We start from the raw sequence: 26,743 nt of genomic DNA, 5'->3' as shown, positions 1-26,743 counted from the left end.
AAGTAGGTACCGTCGGGGTAGCACACGTCGGCAGGAAACTCCATCTCCTGGGCTCCATCATCTGGTCGCAGCAACGGATCAAGGGGGCAAAGGGGGAGCAAAGCAACGGTGAGTACTCATCTAAAGTACTCGCAAGACTTATATCAGAACTATGCTAAGTATGCACCAGTATCAAAGAAGGGGGTTTATATGTGGACTGACTACAGCAATGCGAGAATAGAGAGAGAAAGGCCTAGTACTATGAAGACTAGCATCTTCAGGGGGTCTTGCAGCAATAGATGAGAGTAGAACAAGATAACACAAAATAATAGTCATATTGTTGCAGCAATATTAATATGAGGTCACGCCCACAGATCCTCCCTCGACTCCCTACGAGGAAGCAATCCCAGGGCAACAAATCCAGTTAAGTAACAATTGTAGTTGTATAAGATCAGGGCACAATTCCAAGTCGTCCTATAACCGTGAACACGGCTATCCGAATAGTTAATTTTTATCCCTGCACGGGTACACCAAGTTTGCCGTCACGCTCGATAACACTCTGACCGGACACACTTTTCTCGGTCATGCCCGGCCTCGGAGCATCGACATGTCGCAGCCCCACCTAAGCTTAGCAGAGAGGCCACCCCGCCGGTCTAATTCCTAAGCACAAAGGGTTCGTGGGCCCACTTGCCCTCTGCGCTCCTGCACGATGCGTGGGTGGCCGATGTCAGTCCTAGCACCCCTTAATACAAGAGCTATGCATCTCGGGACTACTCGGACGCGCACCGCTCCATCGCTGACGTCTGAAGAACTTCGGCTGATACCGCGACGTCGAGTACCCATAATTCTCCCCACGTAGCCGGTTAGTGCGAAAAGGTCTCCGACCAACCCAGATCAAATACCCAAATCCATTATCATTTTAATTAATTCATCAAAATAAACACGCGGGAATCCACCCCGCCTAACATCTATTCATCAAAGAACCTAGTAACATGGTCAGGTAACAGTGTGGTAGAAACATCAGGGGGAATCCGAGGTATCACCCTCGTTGGATTCCGAACGATGTATCCGTCAAGGTGGACCTAGAGGAATCACCCTCGAGGGTCCCACACTTGAGGGGTTGCACGACAAAGGCATCGTCGGGAATGGTGAAAAAGGAATCACCCTTGATAACCACGACCGACTAGTTGTACTATAGAGATATCATCAGGAGTACTTCGCGAGGTGTCACCCTCGGTACCCGATAGTATCTGTGTATCGTCGCACAACTAAGGGGGGGGTGCAAGTGTTGTGCCGAGCCTGGCTCGTCGATCAGGGATCAAGACTTGAAAACAAAGGGGGGCAACTAAACTACGGGGTCACAGGGGATGACTGCTCCACCTATACTAAACAGTTTAAAGTGCGGTTCTGAAAGTAGCAGTTCATCAAAATTAGGCTATGCATCAGATATAGGAGCTAACTACAACAGTAGCAAAATTCTAATGCAAGCATGAGGAAGAAAGAATAGGCGATATAGGGATGATCAAGGGGGGTTTGCTTGCCTTGGTGCTCTGCGGCAAAGGGCTGGTCGGCAGGGTCGTAGATGTAGCCGGCAGCAGCGTCAGTCTCGGGGTCTACCGGTAAGAAGAGGAGGAAGAAACAATAAATAACAACAACAGGTGCAACGCTAAGCATGACAGGCAAATGCAGGTCTAGGCATGAGCTAACGCAGCAACACATGCCACGGACGGGTCGGAAGAATATCTGATGATATTTTCCGGGGTCTTTGGCTACTACCGGTCAGACTGAAAATGATGGAAAAGTTCCATGTTTGCTATGCTAGGGACGCGTGAAAGACGAATGGACCACGTATCCGGGTTTGTCTCGTTCTGCCGATCAATTTTCATGTTGAAAATATTTTCATCTGAGCTATGGATTATTTTATACTAGCAAAAGGGCCTGTGCGTTGCAACAGGAGAAAAAAATACCACACGCTTTTAATCTTTTTATAATCATTTTGATTTATTAAAATAATAAGCTAACTAACTAATGTAGTCAGTCCTATCCTATTTTGTTGAGAAATCAACCCGTCCATTGTTAATTCCACCATGATGAGAAATTGAGCGGAACAAGCAAAGCAAAACAAAGAGGCTACGTGAATTGATCAATGGACTGTTATCTTATTTCACTCATGGGGTAGAGAATGTGGGATCAGATGACAAACTGAAGGTGGTGTTCCATTCTCTGTCTCTACAACAATGCAATCCTACATTCAATACATTCATTCATCAACAAACAAATTCCCACAAAACAAAAATTATTGCCGGTGCTTGGCACACAGTTGGAGGCATGTGGAGGGGATCTCACCAGATGATGAGTTCCTGCCGGAGGAGGGGATACCATGAGGGGAGCAAGGGTTAGGCGCCTCTATCTGGTCATAAGGAGTCGCCGTTGCCGCTTCATAACCTCGGAGTTCCCCGTGTGAGCCATGGAGGCCCGCCTCCACCTGCAAGTACTTCGCTCCGCCGCGCCTTATCCGCACGCCGCCGCCGTTCTGCATCGAGCAGACGCATCATCCCCAGTCACTGTAGCTGTCGCGTTGATTTGATCCAGAAGCTGTGCTTGAGCGCCAAAACGGGCGCAACAAGCGGGCATAGGTACGGCCACGGAGACGGGTGGGTTGAAATTGACAGCAGTGGTGGTTGAGGTCGGCCGCGGCGGCGAGTGGTGTGGCAGCGGCCTGGGCATAGGCCAGGGTGGACCAGGGTCGACGCGATGCGCTCGAGCGCCGCAACGGGGGCAGTGAGCGGGGAGAGGTACGGCCGCGAAGGCGGGTGGGTTGAGATCGACAGAGGTGGCGGTTGAGGTCGGCCGCGACGGCGAGTGGTGTGGCGGCGGCGTGGGCACAGGCCAGGGTGGCCCAGGGTCAACGGGAGGAGGCGATGCGTACGGGTATAATTTTTGCAGCGAATCATTTTTTTCTTTTGCGTTGCAGATAAATGATGGATCACGGGTTGAATAATAAAAATTACAGGGTTTTTTTAATAAAAATACCGCGGTGGGTTTTCTGACGGAAGCAATAGCCGCTTTATTATTAGGTATAGATTAATTTTTAAATTTTTATTAATATTTAGGAATTTTTAAAAAAGATTTAATTAATTATTAAATGCTATTATGACATCAGCATGATGCCATGGTGACATTAGCGGTTGACTGGTCAACTGACCAGTGAGTCCTACTTGTCATTGACACAATTTATTAGTTAAGGTTAAATATTAACTAATTAGATTAATTTAGTGGGGTACCCACGTCATATTCTAATAGGATAATTTAATTATCCTAATTAACGCATTATCTAATTAATCTATTTATCCATAATCATTATTACTAATATTAAATTATCTAATTAATTAATTCACAAATTAATTAATTAATTAATTAACTAATTACTTATTTTATTAATAAAATCATATACATATTTTTATATTTATTTTATTATTTATAGGGGGGTTTCCTGGGCGCCCCTTGCTAGTGGGAGTGAGGGGTTGGCCCCACATGGAAGTGAGCCAACAGTCTCACCACAGCACAACACACATATACATATCCATACATATACATAATGTATTTTCTTCTACATACATGCATACATACCCAAATACATACATACATACATACATGCATCTAATATATCCATTTTCCTTTGTATTTTCTTTATTTTCCTAACAGCTCGTTTCTCTCTCAGTGTCATCTCTCAACTCACACGCATCTCTCTCAACAGAGAGGGAGAGGAGGCAACATCCACCTCCTCATACAGGAGCTCAACGACACCGGAATGAGGTGGTGTTCGCCGAAACGGAACCGGAACGGGGGGAAAGGAGGAGAGGGTGGACGGGGCCCGAAGCTCACCGGCGTTCCCGGGGATCGGGGTGGCTAGGTTCGGGGAAGCCGGTTGAGGAAGAGGTGAGGAAGCCAGTTGAGGAGGCCGGCGACGGGGAGGCGGCGCGGTTCCGGCGAGGAGGAGCGACGAGGGCGGTCACCTGCTGGAGCCGGCGAGGGGAAGGCCTCCCTCGCCAGGATCGAGTGGGGGGGGGGGGCTCGGTCCACGGGATGGGGCGACGGGGAGAGGAGAGGCGCGGCGCGGGGGAGCTCGCGACGGGGGGAGGGCTCGGCAGAAGGAGGAGGCCAGGGAGGGCGCGACGGAGTGGTGGTGCTCCTGGCGGCGGTGGGTAAGGTGGGGCGAGGGAGAGGGGCTTGGCGAGACGACGAGAGGAGGTGCTCGCGAGGGAAGATAAGGGCTGTAGCGACGGGATCTGGGGATGGGGCGCGGTGACGGGGGTAGGTGGCGAGGGTGACGAGGGGGTTTCCCTCGTCGCTTGGCGGTGCGATAGGGACTGGGAGGAGGGCCGACGCTAGGGTTCCCCCTGGGGGTCTTATACCCCCAGGTGGGTGGTCCAAATGGGGGTGTGGCCGGCTGGGCCACTTTGGCCTAGTTGGGCCAGGACCTTTTTTTTAGTTATTTTTTTTATAGTTTATGTTTTAAATATATAGAGATTATAAATAATTTCAAAAATGCCCGATTCATTTTCATAACTTATTAGAGATTTTTTTATAATTCATCCAACCACATTATTTTTGCATTCAAAACTTTATCGCTTGACTTTAATTTTAAATTTAAATCCAAATTATTTTAAACTAACGCGAGATCAACGATAGGAAACACGGTGACGTGGCATTCATTGCATATGTCTATTGTAGCTTAATTATATCCAACACTGTAGCAAAAGCTGAGGATGTCACACCCACCTAACCGTCAAGGAAGAATCCTTTCGGTTGGCATCCGAGTCGTGTGTTATGTTCTCCACATGTTTCCTCTAGTCTACAATTCTCAAGGGGTGAGAATTCCAACTGAAACTAGAATCTTTTCATGACAACTTATTAGAGGTCGGTGCCTAGTGGAGATCAAGTCTCCAAGCCCCATGGCCCGAGGGACGGGAGAATGCGATATGTGGGGAAGATGAGAACATGGATCGCATCTTCTTGAGATGCATTTTAGCCCAGTTTATGCGGAGTTGCATTTGGACGTTGTTGGGTGCATGTGGTCCCATCGTCGTTTGAGAACTCTCACAACTTAATGCAAGAGATTGCTGGTCCTACCCACAAGGTATCATGGCTTGGCTTCTCGACTCTTTGCCTGAACACCGTGAAATCATAGGAATAAAGTTCTCATCAAGGATACCTTTATCAAGCAAATCGTCGATAGCTTTTGTAAGTTGGTCATCTTTCTCTAGGTTTGAAGGCCTTTGAGCATGCGCAAGACTCGTTGTGCATTAACTATTGGAAATATGCCCCAGAGGCAATAATAAATTAGTTATTATTATATTTCTTTGTTCATGATAATCGTTTATTATCCATGCTATAATTGTATTGATTGGAAACACAATGCATGTGTGGATACATAGACAAAACACTGTCCCTAGTAAGCCTCTAGTTGACTAGCTCGTTGATCAAAGATGGTCAAGGTTTCCTGACCATAGGCAAGTGTTGTCACTTGATAACGGGATCACATCATTAGGAGAATCATGTGATAGACTAGACCCAAACTAATAGACGTAGCATGTTGATCGTGTCATTTTGTTGCTACTGTTTTCTGCGTGTCAAGTATTTGTTCCTATGACCATGAGATCATATAACTCACTGACACCGGAGGAGTGCTTTGTGTGTATCAAACGTCGCAACGTAACTTGGTGACTATAAAGATGCTCTACAGGTATCTCCGAAGGTGTTCGTTGAGTTAGTATGGATCAAGACTGGGATTTGTCACTCCGTGTGACGGAGAGGTATCTCGGGGCCCACTCGGTAATACAACATCACACACGAGCCTTGCAAGCAATGTGACTTAGTGTAAGTTGCGGGATCTTGTATTACGGAACGAGTAAAGAGACTTGCCCGTAAACGAGATTGAAATAGGTATGCGGATACTGACGATCAAATCTCGCGCAAGTAACATACCGAAGGACAAACGGAATGACATACACGATTATATGAATCCTTGGCACTGAGGTTCAAACGATAAGATCTTCGTAGAATATGTGGGATCCAATATGGGCATCCAGGTCCCGCTATTGGATATTGACCGAGGAGTCACTCGGGTCATGTCTGCATAGTTCTCGAACCCGCAGGGTCTGCACACTTAAGGTTCGACGTTGTTTTATGCGTATTTGAGTTATATGGTTGGTTACCGAATGTTGTTCGGAGTCCTGGATGAGATCACAAACGTCACGAGGGTTTCCGGAATGGTCCGGAAACGAAGATTGATATATAGGATGACCTCATTTGATTGCCGGAAGGTTTTCGGAGTTACCAGGAATGTGCAGGGAATGACGAATGGGTTCCGGGTGTTCACCGGGGGGGGGGGGGCAACCCACCCCGGGGAAGCCCATAGGCCTTGGGGGTGGCGCACCAGCCCTTGGTGGGCTGGTGGGATAGCCCAAGAAGGCCCTATGCGCCAAAGGATAAGAAATCAAAGAGAAATAAAAAAAGGGGAGGTGGGAAAGGAGAGAAGGACTCCACCTTCCAATCCAAGTTGGATTCGGTTTGGAAGGGGAGGACTTCCCTCCTTGGCTCGGCCGACCCCCTTGGGGCTCCTTGAGCCTCAAGGCAAGGCCCCTCCCCTCCCACCTATATATACAGAGGTATTAGGGCTGATTTGAGACAACTTTTGCCACGGCAGCCCGACCACATACCTCCACGGTTTTTCCTCTAGATCGCGTTTCTGCGGAGCTCGTGCGGAGCCCTGCCGAGATCAGATCACCACCAACCTCCGGAGCGCCGTCACGCTGCCGGAGAACTCATCTACCTCTCCGTCTCTCTTGCTGGATCAAGAAGGCCGAGATCATCGTCGAGTTGTACGTGTGCTGAACGCGGAGGTGCCGTCCGTTCGCCACTAGATCGTGGGACGGATCGCGGGACGGTTCGCGGGGCGGATCGAGGGACGTGAGGACGTTCCACTACATCAACCGCGTTCACTAACGCTTCTGCTGTGCGATCTTCAAGGGTACGTAGATCGGAAATTCCCTCTCGTAGATGGACATCACCATGATAGGTCTTCGTGCGCGTAGGAAATTTTTTGTTTCCCATGCAACGTTCCCCAACAGTGGCATCATGAGCTAGGTTCATGCGTCGATGTCTTCTCGAGTAGAACACAAAAGTTTTTGTGGGCGGTGATGTGCGTTTTGCTGCCCTCCTTAGTCTTTTCTTGATTCCGCGGTATTGTTGAATTGAAGCGGCTTGGACCGACATTACTCGTACGCTTACGAGAGACTGGTTTCATCGCTACGAGTAACCCCGTTGCTCGAAGATGACTGGCAAGTGTCGGTTTCTCCAACTTTAGTTGAATCGGATTTGACCGAGGAGGTCCTTGTATAAGGTTAAATAGCAATTCATATATCTCCGTTGTGGTGTTTGCGTAAGTAAGATGCGATCCTACTAGATACCCATGGTCACCACGTAAAACATGCAACAACAAAATTAGAGGACGTCTAACTTGTTTTTGGAGGGTATGCTTGTGATGTGATATGGCCAACGATGTGATGTGATATATTGGATGTATGAGATGATCATGTTGTAATAGATAATATCGACTTGCACGTCGATGGTACGGCAACCGGCAGGAGCCATAGGGTTGTCTTTAAACTAACGTTTGTGCTTGCAGATGCGTTTACTATTTTGCTAGGATGTAGCTTTAGTAGTAATAGCATGAGTAGCACGACAACCCCGATGGCGACACGTTGATGGCGATCATGGTGTGGCGCCGGTGACAAGAAGATCGTGCCGGTGCTTTGGTGATGGAGATCAAGGATCACGTGATGATGGCCATATCATGTCACTTATGAATTGCATGTGATGTTAATCCTTTTATGCACCTTATTTTGCTTAGAACGACGGTAGCATTATGAGGTGGTCTCTCACTAAAATTTCAAGACGAAATTGTGTTCTCCCCGACTGTGCACCGTTGCTACAGTTCGTCGTTTCGAGACACCACGTGATGATCAGGTGTGATAGACTCAACGTTCACATACAACGGGTGCAAAACAGTTGCACACGCGGAACACTCGGGTTAAGCTTGACGAGCCTAGCATGTGCAGACATGGCCTCGGAACACATGAGACCGAAAGGTCGAGGATGAATCGTATAGTTGATATGATTAGCATAGAGATGCTTACCGCTGAAACTATCCTCGACTCACGTGATGATCGGACTTGAGATAGTGGATTTGGATCATGTACCACTCAAATGACTAGAGAGATGTACTTTTTGAGTGGGAGTTCTTAAGTAATATGATTAATTGAACTAATTGTCATGAACATGGTCTAATGGTCTTTGCGAATTACGATGTATCTTGCGCTATAGCTCTACTATTTTTATATGTTCCTAGAGAAAATTTAGTTGAAAGTTGATAGTAGCAAACTTTGCAGAGGATTGTCCTCGTTGCTGCGCAGAAGGCTTATGTCCTTAATGCACCACTCGGTGCGCTGCACCTTGAGCGTCGTCTGTGGATGCTGTGAACATCCGACATACACGTTTCTGATGACTACACGATAGTTCAGTGCAAAATACTTAATGGCTTAGAAGCAAGGCGCCGAAGACGTTTTGAAACGTCACAGAACATAAGTGATGTTCTAAAGAGATGAAATTGTGATTTCATGCTTGTGCCCTTGTTAAGAGGTACGAGACCTCCGACAAGATTCTTTGTCCACAAAGTAAAGGAGAAAAGCTCAATCGTTGAGCGTGTGCTCAGATTGTCGAAGTACGACAATCGCTTGAATCACGTGGGAGTTAATCTTCCAGATGAGTTAGTGATGGTTCTCCAAAGTCACTGCCACCAAGCTGTGAGAGCTTCGTGATGAACTATAACATATCAAGGATAGATACAATGATCCTTGAGCGATTCGCGATGTTTGACACTGCGAAAGTAGAAATCAAGAAGGAGCATCAATAGTTGATGGTTAGTAAAACCACTAAGTTTCAAGAAAGGCAAGGGCTAGAAGGGATACTTCGTGAAACGGCAAAACAGTTGCTGCACTAATGAAGAGACCCAAGATTAAACCCAAACCCCAGACTAAGTGCTTCTGTAATGAGGGGAACAGTCACTGAGGCGGAGCAACCCTAGATACTTGGTAGATAAGAAGGCTGGCAAAAGTCGAAAGAAGTATATTTGATATACATGATGTTGATGTGTACTTTACTAGTACTCCTAGTAGCACGAGGGTATTGGATACCGGTTCGGTTGCTAAGTGATTAGTAACACGAAATGATAGCTATGGCATAAACGGAGACTAGCTAAAGGCGAGGTGATGATACGTGTTGGAAGTGTTTCCAAGGTTGATATGATCAAAATGTCGCACGCTCCCTCTACCATCGGGATTGGTGTTAAACCGAAATAATTGTTATTTGGTGCTTGCGTTAAGCATGAACATGATTGGATCGTGTTTATTGCAATACGATTATTCATTTAAAAGAATAATGGTTACTCTATTTGCTTGAATAATCACCTTCAATGGTTTATTGAATCTCGATCGTAGTGTTACACATGTTCATGATATTGGTGCCAAAAGATACGAGGTAATGATGATAGTACCACTTACTTGTGGCACTGCCGCTTGAGTCATGTTGGTATAAATTGCATGAAGAGGCTCCATGATGATGGATCTTTATACTCACCTGATTTTGAATAACTAGTGACATGCAAATCATACCACATGAGCAAGGCCTTGTTTTCATTGAGATGAAACAAGATAGTAACTTGTTGGAAGTGATACATTTTGATGTATGCCGTCCAATGGGTGCTGAGGCACGCAGTGGATATCATTATGTTCTTACTTCAATGACTATTTGAGTGGATACAAGAGTATTTACTTAATGAATCACAAGTCTGAAATATTGAAAAGTTCAATTCTGTTTCGGAGTGAAGTTCGTCGTAACAAGAGGATAAACTGTCTACGATATGATCATAGAAATGAATATCTGAGTTATGAGTTTTGGTACGCAGTTAAGACAATGTGGAAATTGTTTCGCAGTTCATGCCACCTGGAACATCATAGTGTGATGATGTGTCTGAACATCATAGCCACGCACTATTTGGTATGGTGCATGCTATGATGTCTCTTATCGAATTACCACTATCATTTATGGGTTATGCATTAGAGACAACCGCATTCACTTTAAATAGGGCACCGCGTATTTCCGTTGAGATGACACAGTATATACTAAGGTTTAGAGAAATCTAAACTATCGTTTCTTGAAAGTTTGGGGCTTCGACACTTATGTGAAAAAGTTTCAGTCTGATAAGCTCGAACCCAAAGCGGATAAATGCATCTTCATAGGATATCCAAAACAGTTGGGTACATCTCCTATCTCAGATCCGAAAGCAAAGTGTTTGTTTCTAGAAACGGATCCTTTCTCGAGGAAAGGTTTCTCTCGAAAGAATTGAGTGGGAGGGTGGTAGAAATTGATGAGGTTATTGAACCATCACTTCAACCAGTGTGTAGCAGGGCGCAGGAAGTTGTTCCTGTGGCGCCTACACCAATTGAAGTGAAAGCTGATGATGGTGATCATCGAGCATCGGATCAAGTTACTACAAGCCTCGTAGGTTGACAAGGTCGTGTACTACTGCAGAGTGGTACGATAACCCTGTCTTGGAGGTCATGTTGTTGAGCAACAATGAACCTACGAGTTATGGAGAAAGCAATGGTGGGCCCGGATTCCGACAAATGGCTGGAGGCCATGAAATCCGAGAGAGGATCCATGTATGAAAACAAAGTGTAGACTTTGGAAGAACTACTTGATGGTCATAGGACTATTGAGTAAAGATGGATCTTTAAAAGGAAGACAGACGATGATGGTGATAAGTCACTATTAAGAAAAGCTCGACCTGTCGCAAAGATGTTTCCGACAAGATCAAACAGTTGACTATGATGAGAGTTTCTCACTCGTAGCGATGCTAAAAGTCTGTTAGAATTATGTTAGTAGTTGCTGCATTATTTATGAAATATTGCACATAGGATGTCAAAACATTGTTTCCTCGATGGTTTCCTTGAGCAATCATTGTATGTGATACAACCAGGAGGTTTTGTCGATCCTAAAGATACTAGCAAGTATGCAAGCTCCAGCGATCTTTCAATGGACTAGTGCAAGCATCTCGGAGTTGGAATATACACTTTGATGAGATGATCAAAGATTTTGGGTTTGTACAAGGTTTATGAGAAACTTGTATTTCCAAAGAAGTGTGTGGGAGCACTATAGAATTTCTGATAAGTATATGTGGTTGACATATTGTGGATCAGAAGTAATGTAGAATTTCTGTAAAGCATACAAGGTTGTTTGAAAGGAGTTTTTCAAAGGAATGCCTGGATTGCGCTACTTGAACGTTGAGCATCAAAGATCTATGGAGATAGATCGAAAGTGCTTAATAGAAGTTTCAACAAGATGCATGCCTTGACAAGTTTTTGAAGGAGTTCAAAATAGATCAACAAAGAAGGAGTTCTTGGTTGCGTTGTAAGGTGTGAATTTGAGTAAGACTCAAAACCCGACCCCGGCAGAATAAATAGAATAGACGAAGGTCGTCTTCTATGCCTTGGCCGTAGAATCTGAAGTATGCCATGCTGGGTACCGCACCTGATGTGTGCCTTGACTCAAAGTCTGTTGAGAGGTACAGAGAGTGATCCATGATTGACACTAGCAGTGGTCAAAATTTATCCTTAGTAACTGATGGACTAAGGAATTTTTCTCGATTATGGAGGTGGTTAAAGAGTTCGTCGTAAAGGGTTACGTCGATGCAAGCTTTGACACTAATCCGAATAACTATGAGTAGTGAAACGGATTCGTATAGTAGAGTAGATATTTGGAGTATTTCTGAATAGCACATAGTAGCTGCATCTATAAGATGACATAAATATTTGTAAAGAACACACGGATCTGAAAGTTTCAGAACCGTTGACTAAAACCTCTCTCACGAGCAAGACGTGATCAAACCCCATAACTATATGGGTGTTGGATTCGTTGGAATCACATGGTGATGTGAACTAGATTATTGACTCCAGTGCAAGTGGGAGACTGTTGGAAATATGCCCTAGAGGCAATAATAAATTAGTTATTATTATATTTCTTTGTTCATGATAATCGTTTATTATCCATGCTATAATTGTATTGATTGGAAACACAGTGCATGTGTGGATACATAGACAAAACACTGTCCCTAGTAAGCCTCTAGTTGACTAGCTCGTTGATCAAAGATGGTCAAGGTTTCCTGACCATAGGCAAGTGTTGTCACTTGATAACGGGATCACATCATTAGGAGAATCATGTGATGGACTAGACCCAAACTAATAGACGTAGCATGTTGATCGTGTCATTTTGTTGCTACTGTTTTCTGCGTGTCAAGTATTTGTTCCTATGACCATGAGATCATATAACTCACTGACACCGGAGGAGTGCTTTGTGTGTATCAAATGTCGCAACGTAACTGGGTGACTATAAAGATGCTCTACAGGTATCTACGAAGGTGTTCGTTGAGTTAGTATGGATCAAGACTGAGATTTGTCACTCCGTGTGACGGAGAGGTATCTCGGGGCCCACTCGGTAATACAACATCACACACAAGCCTTGCAAGCAATGTGACTTAGTGTAAGTTGCGGGATCTTGTATTACGGAACGAGTAAAGAGACTTGCCGGTAAACGAGATTGAAATAGGTATGCGGATACTGACGATCAAATCTCAGGCAAGTAACATACCGAAGGACAAAGGGAATGACATACGAGATTATATGAATCCTTGGCACTGAGGTTCAAACGATAAGATCTTCGTAGAATATGTGGGATCCAATATGAGCATCCAGGTCCCGCTATTGGATATTGACCGAGGAGTCACTCGGGTCATGTCTGCATAGTTCTCGAACCCGCAGGGTCTGCACACTTAAGGTTCGACGTTGTTTTATGCGTATTTGAGTTATATGGTTGGTTACCGAATGTTGTTCGGAGTCCCGGATGAGATCACGGACGTCACGAGGGTTTCCGGAATGGTCCGGAAACGAAGATTGATATATAGGATGACCTCAGTTGATTGCCGGAAGGTTTTCGGAGTTACCGGGAATGACGAGTGGGTTCCGGGTGTTCACCGGGGGGGGGGGGGGGCAACCCACCCCGGGGAAGCCCATAGGCCTTGGGGGTGGCGCACCAGCCCTTGGTGGGCTGGTGGGACAGCCCAAGAAGGCCCTATGCGCCAAAGGATAAGAAATCAAAGAGAGAAAAAAGGGAGGTGGGAAAGGAGAGAAGGACTCCACCTTCCAATCCAAGTTGGATTCGGTTTGAAAGGGGAGGACTTCCCCCCTTGGCTCGGCCGACCCGCTTGGGGCTCTTTGAGCCTCAAGGCAAGGCCCCTCCCCTCCCACCTATATATACAGAGGTATTAGGGCTGATTTGAGACAACTTTTGCCACGGCAGCCCGACCACATACCTCCACGGTTTTTCCTCTAGATCGCGTTTCTGCGGAGCTCGGGCGGAGCCCTGCCGAGATCAGATCACCACCAACCTCCGGAGCGCCGTCACGCTGCCGGAGAACTCATCTACCTCTCCGTCTCTCTTGCTGGATCAAGAAGGCCGAGATCATCGTCGAGCTGTGCGTGTGCTGAACGTGGAGGTGTCGTCCGTTCGGCACTATATTGTGGGACGGATCGCGGGACGGTTCGCGGGGCGGATCGAGGGACGTGAGGACGTTCCACTACATCAACCGCGTTCACTAACGCTTCTGCTGTGCGATCTTTAAGGGTACGTAGATCGGAAATTCCCTCTCGTAGATGGACATCACCAGGATATGTCTTCATGCGCGTAGGAAATTTTTTGTTTTTCATGCAACGTCCCCCAACATTAAGAAGCTCATCTCAAGTCTTCATTGGCACACGACGACACTCGGTGGCGTTTCGTGGCATGCCGAATAGTTAGTGGAGTTATCTGATCTTCAACGGCGATGTCTTATTTGTCGACCTTCCCCCTTGACATAGCTATGTACTTGCTTTCGAGCATATTTGTCCCTTCATGAACCAATACCACACCTCGTGGCGGACCCGTAAACCAAGGGCTTCACAGTAAAGCTGCGCGATCCTTCGCTTAAATAAATAAAAACTTGCTCAAAAAGATGAAAAAAGATACACTCAAAGTCAAGAACCAAAGTCTCCTCAAACAAATCACAAGAATCACCTCTTTGTTGTGTAGCCACAAAGAATCGCATCCCTGCACTAGTACTCCAGTAATTATCAGTTGGAGTAGGCTCGTGGACGGGACGGAGCCCCACCTTCTGTTGTATCCTGGCTTTGATGACAGGGCCTTCTTTTGATCCTAGCTCCCTCCTCCCTATATCCATGCCGCCCGTGCCTCCCTTCCCTCTCTCACATTCACTTCCTCCCCAGCTCCAAAGCCAAGAACCATCACTCCTCCAACCAAGCCACCATATCCTCCGATCTATTCTTTCCCGGTGCGAGCCGAGCGAGAGATCAGCCGAGCCGAGAGAGAGGGGGCGCAGTGCGGTATTGGTTGCGCGGTCACCTCCGGCGGTCGCCATCGGCGCGCTTTTCCGCCCATCACTTTTGGCGTCCAACTCGCGGCCCGGCCCTGCCTCTTGCTTTCCCACATCCTTGCTTCAATGATGATGGGGCGGTGGCGGTGGTGCTGGTGGGTTTGGTCCTGAAGCCCCATCCATCCCCAGGTCCCGATCCACCAGCTGCTCCTTTTCCTCCCTCCCTCCGTCCCCGCTTCTCTTTTCAGCTAAGGTTGGACGGCAGGCTCTCTCTCCTTGTCAGCCGTCAGGAGCGACCTGCCTCTGCCGGTGCTTCTGCTGGGTCGAGAGTTCTTGGGTTTTCTTCCCGCGAGTTGGTTGGCTTCGAGCGAGGGAGGGGGATTTTTTCTGGAGGTCGTCGTTCTCATGATGAGGAGGGATGAGAGGAGGGGTGCGGCGGCTGCGGCGACGTGCAGGGACCAGTTCCCCGTCGGCATGCGGGTCCTCGCCGTCGACGACGACCCGGTCTGCCTCAAGGTGCTCGAGACCCTCCTGCGGCGCTGTCAGTATCACGGTGAGAGCTTTTTTCTTGCTGTTTGACAGTTCAGGGTTGTAATTTCGTTTTGCACCCGGCTACCGCGCCAGCCACAGTCAATTTTAGTTGCTCTGTTTCAGAAAATCTGCCTGTTCCTTAGTGTGCAGGATGACCACTATAAAAATTGCTGCTGTTGTTGTTACAGCTCACAAGTAGATTTGGTGTACTGCACATCATATATAAATGCTGCCTGCGGTCAAAGATTGAGTACCTCTAGATGGATAGATTCATTAGATTGCGTGATCTGAATTTATGATTCCCTTTTCATAGTAGTACTGATGCACGAGGCATCTGGTTTTTGTCATGAAAATTGCATAGGACCATTTCCCTTTTCTTGTATTGTTGCCCGCTTTGGAAGAGTAACCTGTTGTTGTGTTTCCAGTGACGGCGACAAATCAGGCTATTATCGCGCTGAGGATGCTGCGGGAAAACAGGGACATGTTTGATTTGGTTATCAGTGATGTGCACATGCCAGACATGGATGGCTTTAAACTTCTTGAGCTTGTGGGGCTTGAAATGGACCTCCCTGTCATCAGTAAGTTCCAAAATTTTATTCATCTTGCAGTTGCCCAATTTTTTTACTGGTCTTGGTAATAGGAGCCTAGGAGGTATATAAAGTTGTTGGATATATACTCCCTCCATTCCAAAATAAGTGTCTCAACTTTGTACTAGCTCTAGTATAAATTTGTACTAAGTTTGAGACAGTTATTTTGGGACGGAGGGAGTATTTTTTTATATGCAAAATATCAATTCAGCACAGCGAATCTTACGATTTTTACTTCTGATTGAGGAGGGAAAACTGTCAGTGCTAACCAAATTATTTCCATGCAGTGTTATCTGTGAATGGAGAAACAAAAACTGTAATGAAGGGGATAACTCATGGCGCCTGTGACTATCTCCTAAAACCTGTTCGCATCGAGGAACTTAAGAATATCTGGCAGCATGTTGTTAGGAGAAAATTCAGTACCCGTGACTCTCTTAATGCCGATATGTATGAAGAGTGCAATAAGCCACCAAGTTCGGACTCTGACTATTTGTACGACCAAGTTAAATGTGGGTCGTCTGTCCAAAGTGGAAGGCCCAACAAGAAGAGGAAGGAATACCATAGCGAGGAGGAAGATGAAGACGGGGATAGCAGCGGTCAAGACAACGATGACCCTTCCGCTCCAAAGAGGCCAAGAGTTGTTTGGTCTGTTGAACTGCATAGAAAATTTGTCACTGCTGTCAACCATCTTGGAATTGACAGTAAGAACTTACCAGTCCTCCCTTCTCTGGTACTACTTTTTTCTGAAGTCATTCGTGTTGCTCACTATTCTTTCATATTGATGCAGAAGCTGTGCCAAAAAGAATACTCGAGCTTATGAATGTTGAGAAACTCACTAGGGAAAATGTTGCAAGTCACCTACAGGCAAACCACTTAATTCACTTTCTTTTAGTTATCAGTACATTAGTACCATGTGCATTTCATACTTGCCGACCGTTATCTGTACTGCAGCCAGCAGCTAGGCATTTAGAGATAGTAGTGCATACAAAAAGTTATAACTTAGAGGGATTTTTTTTGCTGTGTGTGGCTCTTGGCATTGTATATTCTGCAACTTTTAGTGCATAGAAAAAGTTATAGCTTAGAGGGATTTTTTTGCTGTGTGTGGCTCTAGGAATTGTATATTCTGCAACTTTTAGTGCATAGAAAAAGTTATAACTAAGATTTTGTTGCTGTTGTGTGTGGCTCTAGGCACTGTATATTCTGCAACTTTTATTATGTTTTTCAATGCAAATGATACATGTTACTAGCATATATTATATGGTGACCAATTAGCAGTATTAAAGTTGATCTGAAAGAAAGCATTGCTTCCTGATTAACCTGGGAACAAATATACTTTCAATATCCATAGTAAGGCTGGAGTTTGAAAAAACAATACTATGTTTTCAGTGTCAAACACTGCAGTTTCATGGACAAATCCTGAAACAAGTAAACGAGTAATCTGGTAAGAACTGGATAAAAGGGGCACTTTTCTGTAGCACTTTCTACACCTTTCAGCTCTACAATGATTCTGTATATATCATTTTGGAACATACTAAATGCTGGATGTGCATAAATAGTTAACTACTCATTATAACCTGCTTCACAAGTCTGAACATTTGCTTTGGTGTATTTGCAGAAATACAGGGTTTATCTCCGACGGTTAAGTGCTGTGGCATCACAACAAGCTGGCATCGTTGCCGCCTTGGGAGGTAGAGACCCCTTTCTCCGCATGGATGCATTTGAAGGACTCCAGGGTTATCAAGCTTTCACCTCTCCTGCAGCGCTATCAACTTTCGGTGCACATGGATTGCTAAATAGTCCTAGAAACAACCAAACAGCGGTTGTGATTCAGGGGGTGGCCACTTCCAGGTCAATTCCAACTGGAAGTAGTAGTTGCACAACAAATCCTTTGATTGGTGATGCAGCTAACTATCATCTTAGCCCACCAGGAAACCGCCATGGGAACTTGGCACAAGGTTTAGTGACATCGCTTGGGCAGACCCAATTGGAACAGAAGTGGATGAATGAAGGCAGCGGTGACCTGTCCAGCATCCTTTCCGGGAGCAGCCGGGCTAATGGCATGCCTCGCATGCTCCCAAGTGTCACAAGCAGCCCATTATTGCCTTCAGATCTTGTGGAGTGCACACAAGCCCAAGTAGCCATCCAACCACCAGTTACAGCTCCCTCTGCAAGTTTAGAACAACTTGAAGGCGCCATTGGAGCTTCTTCCGGTACATTGGTGTCTCGTGTATCCCAGCAGAACGCTCTTTCTCCATCTGGATTTTCTGCAAACGGGTTGCTAGTGCATGGTTCGCTCAACAATTACGGTGCTTCATTCAGCAGTAACGGTGCAACCAGATTGGGTGATGCATTCTCAGCCAGTTTTCGTCAAACAAATGACTTCACCGTCCCAAGAGGTATGAAAGTGGGATCTAGCTCCTTTGGTGGCGCGATACATTTGTCTCCAGATACCACCGAGCAAAAGTACTTGAGCTTTGGAAGTTCAGACAGTCTACTTGATCCGAAGCTTGTATGGAGTTCCTCTCAGTTGCCAAGCAACATTGGTGCTCATCATTTCATGAGCCAGAGGTCGAACAACTGCAGCATTGGCAGCAGCCATGGTGCCAGAATGTTTGGACAGACAAGCGCAGGTGCCTCGACAGCTGTTCCACAAGCAAAGTTCGACATCCTCTTCTCAGGAGATGCTTCGATGGCAAGGAATGCATCCGAATCAAGCGCTCGAAGGTCCGAATCAAGCGCTCAAAGGTTGCAGAGCGAGCTCAGCTCCAGCACCTGCAGCTTTGACGGTCTTCTCAATTCCATGATCAAAGTGGTAAGGCGACTTTTGTAACCTCTTGCATACTTTTAGCTGTATGGTCCGCCGCAAAGAACATAACCAGTAGCTTCAGCCTAATAGAACGATGCATCATAATCATTTATATTCATTATATTAATCATAATCAGCCTAGGAACATAACCAGTAGCTCCAGCATAACTGATACATATACTCTTAGTGCCACCGGATTGATCTGACGATGGTTTCGCCTATGCATACGCAGGAGAAGGACGATGTTGCCTTCAGCGACGATCTGGGGTGCGACTTCTACTCGTTCGGGGCTTGCATATGACTAAGAGGCCGCCGGCCGTTCATCCTCGTCACCCTGCATCCTGTGTATACGCATGTTCCCCCACCCTTTTGTTTATGGTATGCCGTGTAGTGTAGCTAGTGTTGCTGATCTTTAGTAGGCCTAGTGCTGGGCTGTATGTGTATGTATTGTAGTAGCAGTAGCAGCTGTTGGAGAAGGGTTCATTGCTAACTTGAGCAGCTAGAGTCGTCGATCATGGTTTGATTGTAAGCTTTATGCAGGTGAGTAATCTATTCCGGTTTGGCTGCAACTCAGCTAGCTGAGTTTTTGTTTTTCTGTCATCCACTTTTCTGGGCATTTGGATATTGCCACATCACGGTTTGCGTTCTCTTCCGATGAGCGATGCAGTCACGTGGTGGTATACGAGCGATGCAGTCATGTGCTGGTATCCCGCTTTAATGTCTTTGCTTGTTTTGTTTTTTCTCGTGGCCCATCGTAGCAGTGAGGTGGTGATATATTTTGTGTTTGACAAGAAGACTATTGCAGCCTAAATTATGTGCAGTGGATGCAATTTCTTGTAGCATGTTTTTGTTGTCTGTCAAACCTTTTTATATTTTTTTAACTAACAGGGAGGTTTTTATTATACTTTTCCTTTTTTCTTTTTAGTTTTGTAGGCTCATTTGTATTTGTATTTTTTGTATTTGTCAGTGTTTATATTCAGATATAAATGTCTATAATAAGACGGGGGCGGCCTTTTGCCTCTAAGGCCCTGTTTGGAACCACCCAGATTATATAATCCAATTTTTATAATCTATTCTGTTTTCAAACAGGATAACTTATAGTGTAGATTATAAAAAAACTAGATGGATAGATTATTAAAAACTCATAATCTACTCTATACCAGCTAAAATCAGATTGTGGATTGCTAATAACCTATTACCCTTGTAAAGTTGGAGATAATTACATTTCTACCACCGCTACCCTCCTCTTTTTTTTAAAAAAAAACAGAGGATAGACAGGTCATTATGCAATGTAAAATCTGGATTACAGTTTATATAATCTGGCCTTCAAACATGTCCACCTAAATTATTTTTATAAACCAGATTATATAATTTATCTTCATAATCCAGATTATCATAATCTATTATGATTCCAAACAGGGCCTAAATAGTGTCTCTGAGGAGCTAAAAAATAAGTTTTTTTTTTCTGAGGAGAAGCTTTTGGATGCATGTTTTTTTTTTCATTTTGTACTTTTCCTTTTTTAAATTAAAATGAGAATTATTTAATTATTTATTTTGAAATTTTTCATCCATGTGCAGTTCAAAAAAAAAATTATCTAGATTTTTTCCAAAGGTGAACACACTATAATTTCTAAGGAAGTGTCACAACTACAATTTGTTTTCCTATACTGACAAAAGAGGTCGCAATTTTTCACGTGTTTTTTGAGGAACTAGTCGCAATTGCACATTTTTCATAGCCGGGACACAATCACGCTTCTCGGGAGGTCACAATTACATTTGTCTATAGGGGTAATCACTCAGCTAGCTGAGAAACAACAATGGTCCATTCACCTGCTAGTTTATCCAAGACATGCAAAGATTCGTGCAAACTGCCGGACAGCCTATGCAGCGACGCAACTGGTGCCTGTTTTGTTTTTTATTTCGTGGTTGTTTGGTAGCTATGGACTTTGTTAAACTGGGTTATGATGCATGCAAACTCTCACTGACTTAAGTGTATTTATTTCATTTAACTTAATGTTCATTTGTTACCATATATTATGAAATTGTCTATTTAGGCTTTCATTATTTATTTATTTTTACTTTCTAGTGTTTTTATTTTTTAGTCCTTGTTTTATTTACTGTTTTGGTGTCTTTGTTTTGTTTTTCTTTTTATATTAATGACATTAATATTTAAAATCAGGTCGCAAGATTTGAAATGTGGCTGCAACTGCAAATATCACTAGTAGGGAAAACCTTATAGGTAGGAGACTAGTAGTAGCGCTGAAAAATACCACGCGCTAGTTAGCAGTAGCGCTGGAAATAGTAAGCGCTACTGATAACTACCGTAGTAGTAGCGATGTCTGTTGTTCCAGCGCTACTGCTAAATGGAGCCCAGCGAGGCCATCCGCGGTATATGTAGTAGTAGCGCTTTACTGGAGCGAGCGCTGCCGCTAATTTCCATAGTAGTAGCGTTGGACACGAACCAGCGCTACTGCTAAACGGGGCCAACGAGGCCACCGACAGTATTTGTAGCAGTAGCGCTGGACTGTAAAAAGCGCTACTGCTAATTTTCGTAACAGTAGCGCTTAGCGCTACTGCTACACATGGACAGCTTTATTTACACCCACACACACTCTCCCCCTTCTTCCCCCTTTGCCCTACTTTCTCCTTTCCTCCTCCATTGTTACTTCTCCACCATTCTTGTCCTTCTTCTCTCTTTCTTCTACCTATCACCCACACACACACCCTCCCTTCCTCCCCCATTTGCCCTATCTCCTAGCCTCCACCATTGTTGCTGTTTCACCCACACACACCCCCTCTCCCCCTCCCCCCTTTGCCCTATCCCCTCCTTTCTCCTTTCCTCCACCATTGTTGCCCTCATTTCACCCACCCACACACACACACACACCCTCTCCCCCTCCCCCCTTTTCCCTATCCCCTCCTTTCTCCTTTCCTCCACCATTGTTGCCCTCATTTCACCCCCCCACACACACACCCTCTCCCTCTTCCTCCCCCCTTTATGGTATCCCCTCCTTTTTCCTTTCCTCTCTCTAACTTCTCCACCATTGTTACCTCTCCATTATTTAGCCGTGCACAATCTCTCTCGGGATATATATAGGTGAGTAAAAAGTTGTGCATTTCAATAATGAGAACATGTGTGTATGCGATATGAAGGGATATTGTGTGAGTGACATGACCCGTGAGTTGCTTATGTTTTGCCAAAATGTCGATTTATTCCTGTTTCGGCGAATTACGAGCAAACTCGATATGTCCTATTTTTAGGCAAGGTCATGCCAAATTTTTATATGCATGCATTTTATTTATGACCCTTTTGCTTGTTATACCTTGCAGTCATGAAGGTGAGTGGTAGGAAGGTGGAGCGATACTTGCAATCCACGATTATGGACATGTATGAAAATAAAAGGACTCGGATTAGATGTCCGTGTACAAGATGCAAAGGAGGAGTAATTTTGGAACCTTTTGATCATGGCAGTTTGAAGGCTCACTTGCTGGATAAGTGAAGATGATGATGAGGACGTCCACATGGCAGGGAATAACGACATGGGTCTCGACGAAGAGATGACTGATACGTCTCCAACGTATCTATAATTTTTGATGGTTTCATGCTATTATCTTGTCAAACTTTGGATGTTTTGTACGCCTTTTATATCTTTTTGGGACTAACTTATTAACTCAGTGCCAAGTGCCAGTTCCTGTTTTTTCCGTGTTTTTGACCCCTTTCAGAGGAGGATTTTAAACGGAGTCCAAACGGAATAAAACTTCCGAAAAGATTTTTTCTGAAATAGAAGAAGATATGGAAGGTTGAGAACCAAGGCATGGGGCACCAGGGACCCCACAAGCCCCCTAGCCGCGGCCAGGGGGGCCCGCGCCTCCCAGGCTTGTGGGATCCCTGGGCCACCTCTGCCCTAGGTCTTTCGCCTATATATTCCCAATAATTCTAGAAAAAATCAGGAGATCATCGAAAGTACTTTTTCGCCGCCGCAAGCATCTGTCTCCGCAAGATCCATCTGGGACACGTTCTGGTGCCCTGCCGGAGGGGGATTCGGATACGGAGGACTTCTTCATCAACACCATGACCTCTCCGATGATGCGTGAGTAGTTCACCATAGACCTACGGGTCCATAGCTAGTAACTAGATGGCTTCTTCTCTCTCTTGGATCTTCAATACAAAGTTCTCCGTGCTCTTCATGGAGATCTATCCGATGTAATCTTCTTTTGCGGTGTGTTTGTCAAGATCCGATGAATTGTGGATTTATGATCAGATTATCTATGAATCTTATTTGAGTTTTTTCTCATCTCTCTTATACATGATTTCATATCCTTGTAATTCTCTTCGAGTTGTGGGTTTTGTTTGGCCAACTTGATCTATGATTCTTGCAATGGGAGAAGTGCTTGGTTTTGGGTTCATACCGTGCGGTGACCTCACCCAATGACAGAAGGGGTAGCGAGGCACACATCGTGTTGTTGCCATCAAGGGTAAAAAGATGGGGTTTTCATCATTGGTTTGAGATTATCCCTCTACATCATGTCATCTTGCTTAAGGCGTGATACGTCTCCAACGTATCTACAATTTTTGATGATTTCATGCTATTATCCTGTCAAACTTTGGATGTTTTGTATGCCTTTTATATCTGTTTTTGGACTAACCTATTAACTGAGTGCCAAGTGCCAGTTCCTGTTTTTTCCGTGTTTTTGACCCTTTTGAGAGGAAGATTTTAAAGGGAGTCCAAATGGAATAAAACTTCCAAAAAGATTTTTTCCGAAACAGAAGAAGATCGGGAAGCTTGAGAACCAAGACAAGGGGCCACCAGGGACCCCACAAGCCCCCTAGCCGCGGCCAGGGGGGCCCGCGCGTCCCAGGCTTGTGGGCTCCCTCGGCCACCTCTGTCCTAGGTCTTTCGCCTATAAATTCCCATAAATTCCAGAAAAAATCAGGAGATCATCGAAAGTACTTTTCCGCCGCCGCAAGCTTCTGTCTCCGCAAGATCTCATCTGGGCACGTTCTGGTGCCTTGTCGGGGGGGGGGGGATTCGGATACGGAGGGCTTCTTCATCAACACCATGACTTCTCCGATGATGCGTGAGTAGTTCACCATAGACCTATGGGTCCTTAGCTAGTAGCTAGATGGCTTCTTCTCTCTCTTGGATCTTCGATACAAAGTTCTCCATGATCTTCATGGAGATCTATCCGATGTAATCTTCTTTTGCGGTGTGTTTGTCGAGATACGATGAATTGTGGATTTATGATCAGATTATCTATGAATCTTATTTGTGTTTCTTCTGATCTCTCTTATGCATGATTTCATATCCTTGTAATTCTCTTCGAGTTGTGGGTTTTGTTTGGCCAGCTTGATCTATGATTTTTTGCAATAGGAGAAGTGCTTGGTTTTGGATTCATACCGTGCGGTGACCTCACCCAGTGACAGAAGGGGTAGCGAGGCACGCATCGTGTTGTTGCCATCAAGGGTAAAAGATGGGGTTTTCATCATTGGTTTGAGTTTATCCCTCTACATCATGTCATCTTGCTTAAGGCGTTACTCTGTTCGTCATGAACTCAATACACTAGATGCATGCTGGATAGCGGTCGATGTGTGGAGTAATAGTAGTAGATGCAGGAAGTATCGGTCTACTTCTCTCGGATGTGATGCCTATATGTATGATCATTGCCTTAGATATCGTCATGACTTTGCGCGGTTCTATCAATTGCTCGACAGTAATTTGTTCACCCATCGTAATATTTGCTATTTTGAAAGAAACCTCTAGTGAACACTATGGCCCCCGGGTCTACTTCACACCATATTTTCAGCCTTACACTTTTTCTTTGTTGCACTTTCCGCCTTCAGATCTCACTTTGCAATCAATATTGAAGGGATTGACAACCCCTTTATAGCGTTGGGTGCAAGCTCTTTTGTGTTTGTGCAGGTACTCTGGACTTGACGAGATTCTCCTACTGGATTGATACCTTGGTTCTCAAACTGAGGGAAATACTTACTGCTCCTATGTTGCATCGCCCTTTCCTCTTCAAGGGAAAAACCAATGCAAGCTCAAGAGACGACAGAAGATTTCTGCCGCCGTAGCAATGACCGATCGACAAGAAGACGATGGCGCCGGACACGACGGTTGTGAAGAGTCCGGACACAGTGGCGGGGAAGAGTCTGGACATGGTGTCAGAGAAGATTCTGGACACGGCGAAGTAGCAGAGTCCGTACATGGCGGAGAAGAGTCGATGGACATGCCGCAAACTTCGACGCTACTAAGTTCAGTCGTGCAGGACCCTCATGTTCAAGACCTCCTTCGCAAGAGTACGAATAGCGACACAATTGATTATAGAGAGGAGGCCAAGCTGGCGCAACTTGAAGTAGACTCGAAGACTCCATTATATGACGGTTGCGATCCCGAGGTTACCCACTTGAGTTTCACGCTCGAACTTCTAAAGACGAAGGCCAAAAACAAATGGACAAACAAAAGCTTTGATGAGCACTTGAAGTACCTACAAAATAAAGTTCTTCCCGCAGGGAACCTGTGTCCTACTAGTGTCGATGAGGCCAAGAAAATCGTTTGCCCTTTGGATCTCCCCCACATTAGATACCACGCATGCACCAACGATTGCATCATTTATCGGGGTGAGCACGTGGAAAAAACCAGGTGTCCAGTGCGCAATGCTTCTCGATACAAGAAGGTAGGAAAGAAAACTCCTCAGAAAGTTGTACGGTACTTCCCGATCACTCCCCGTCTGCAGCGGTATTTCGTAGATCCTAAGGAAGCAAAGCTCATGCGCTGGCATGCGGAGAGGAAGAAGCCTGATGATGGAGATGATCCGAAGCTGAGACACCTCGCAGATGGTAGCCAATGGAGAGCACTCAATGCCGGATATCGTTTTTCGGAGAAGATGCAAGGAACATCGTGCTTGGTGTGTGTACCGATGGCATGAATCCGTTCGGAAACCAGAGCATCAACCACAACACATGGCCCATCTTTGTATGGATGTACAACCTCCCCCCATGGAAGTGCATGAAGATAAAAGTACATACACATTCAAGGGCCGAAACAACCGGGAAATAATATTAACCGGGAAATAATATTAACATACATATGGCTCGAAAATGATTACCCGTGGAGAAAACGTGGAGATCTATTCAATGATTTGGATGAGCATCGAGGACCTCCACGTAATAGGAGCGGCGCCGAAATCAACGAGCTGCTGAATAACTCGCAACAGTGCCCCACGTCGGGTAAGATGGAAAAGGCGCCGGATCCGCTGTTGAAGGTATGGAAAACGAGGTCTGCTTTCTCGGACTTGGAGTACTGGCCCAATCACGACACACCTCATTGCCTTGATCAAATGCATATAATGAAGAATGTCCTCGAGAGCTTGATTGGCACACTCATGAACATGCTGGAGAAGACCAAGGATGGGCGGAAGGCAAGGAAAGACTTGGAGGATTTGGAGATCATGGGGGATCTCCACATTCCCCGTAAAATGTCGACGGAGGAGACGGAGACGGAGACGGCGACGGGGCCAAGGGGAAGAAAAGTCAACAAGAAGGAGCAGCATTGTTGCCCCCCTTCTTGCTTCACCTTAAGTCCGAAGGAGATCGATCAATTTGTCAAGTGCCTTAAGGGAATCAAATTTAGTTCCGATTACTGTGGGAAGATAAGCAGAGTTCTAGACACCAAGAAGAAAAGGTTCGACGGGATGAATTCTCATGACTGTCACGTGATGATGACACATATACTCCCGGTTGCCATTAGAGGGATAATGAACAAGCACGCCCATGAGACACTTACTGGTTTGTGCAACTTCTTTGACGTTATCTCTCGAAAGTCCATCAGTGTGAAGCAGCTGCAAATGCTACAGGAAGAGATCGTTGTCATAATATGTGAGCTTGAGATGTACTTCCTGCCCACATTCTTTGGCATCATGGTGCATTGATACGTCTCCGTCGTATCTATAATTTTTGATTGTTTCATGCCAATATTCTACAACTTTCATATACTTTTGGCAACTTTTATACTATTTTTGGGACTAACATATTGATTCAATGCCCAGTGCCAGTTCCTGTTTGTTGCATGTTTTTTGTTTCGCAGAATATCCATACCAAACGAAGTCCAAATGTAATAAAAACTTACGGGGATTTTTTTTGGAATATTTATGATTTTTGGGAAGAAGAATCAACGCGAGGCGATGCACGGAGTGCCCACAAGCCGTGTCGCCGCGGCCAGGGGGTGGGCCCGAGGCAGGCAGGCTAGTGGCCACTCCTTAAGGCGGTTGGAGCCCTTCTTTTGCCACAAGAAA

The 26,743-nt window shown here is 45.4% G+C and overlaps 1 protein-coding gene across 2 annotated transcripts; it reads left to right on the top strand.

The window, feature by feature from the left end:
• The first annotated feature begins 14,375 nt into the window (after positions 1 to 14,375).
• Positions 14,376 to 19,017, top strand: LOC123402747 (two-component response regulator ORR23-like). 2 transcript variants are annotated; one of them, XM_045096697.1, is made up of 6 exons: positions 14,377 to 15,077; positions 15,481 to 15,633; positions 15,930 to 16,343; positions 16,430 to 16,506; positions 17,258 to 18,454; positions 18,681 to 19,017. In XM_045096697.1, exons 1-6 carry the CDS (start codon positions 14,930 to 14,932, stop codon positions 18,747 to 18,749), a joined length of 2,058 nt encoding a protein of 685 aa, XP_044952632.1. In that variant the 5' UTR covers positions 14,377 to 14,929; the 3' UTR covers positions 18,750 to 19,017. The 2 variants fall into 2 exon arrangements, with proteins under 2 accessions (XP_044952633.1, XP_044952632.1); XM_045096698.1 differs by lacking the exon at positions 16,430 to 16,506 and having other exon boundaries at positions 14,376 to 15,077; positions 15,930 to 16,372.
• Positions 19,018 to 26,743: the final 7,726 nt, after the last annotated feature.

This window comes from Hordeum vulgare, chromosome 6H (genome assembly GCF_904849725.1).
Source record: "Hordeum vulgare subsp. vulgare chromosome 6H, MorexV3_pseudomolecules_assembly, whole genome shotgun sequence".
Classification (NCBI taxonomy): Eukaryota; Viridiplantae; Streptophyta; class Magnoliopsida; order Poales; family Poaceae; genus Hordeum; species Hordeum vulgare.
The sequence above is the reverse complement of the archived record's forward strand: the minus strand, read 5'-3'. Positions and strand labels throughout refer to the sequence as shown.

Bases quoted from the DNA above. Each gene is read 5' to 3' on its own strand.
- LOC123402747 (XM_045096697.1), top strand. From the start codon at position 14,930: ATGATGAGGAGGGATGAGAGGAGGGGTGCGGCGGCTGCGGCGACGTGC. The intron at 16,507-17,257 runs GCAAACCACTTA...GTGTATTTGCAG, and splicing joins ATGTTGCAAGTCACCTACAG to AAATACAGGGTTTATCTCCG. The intron at 18,455-18,680 runs GTAAGGCGACTT...ATGCATACGCAG, and splicing joins TCAATTCCATGATCAAAGTG to GAGAAGGACGATGTTGCCTT.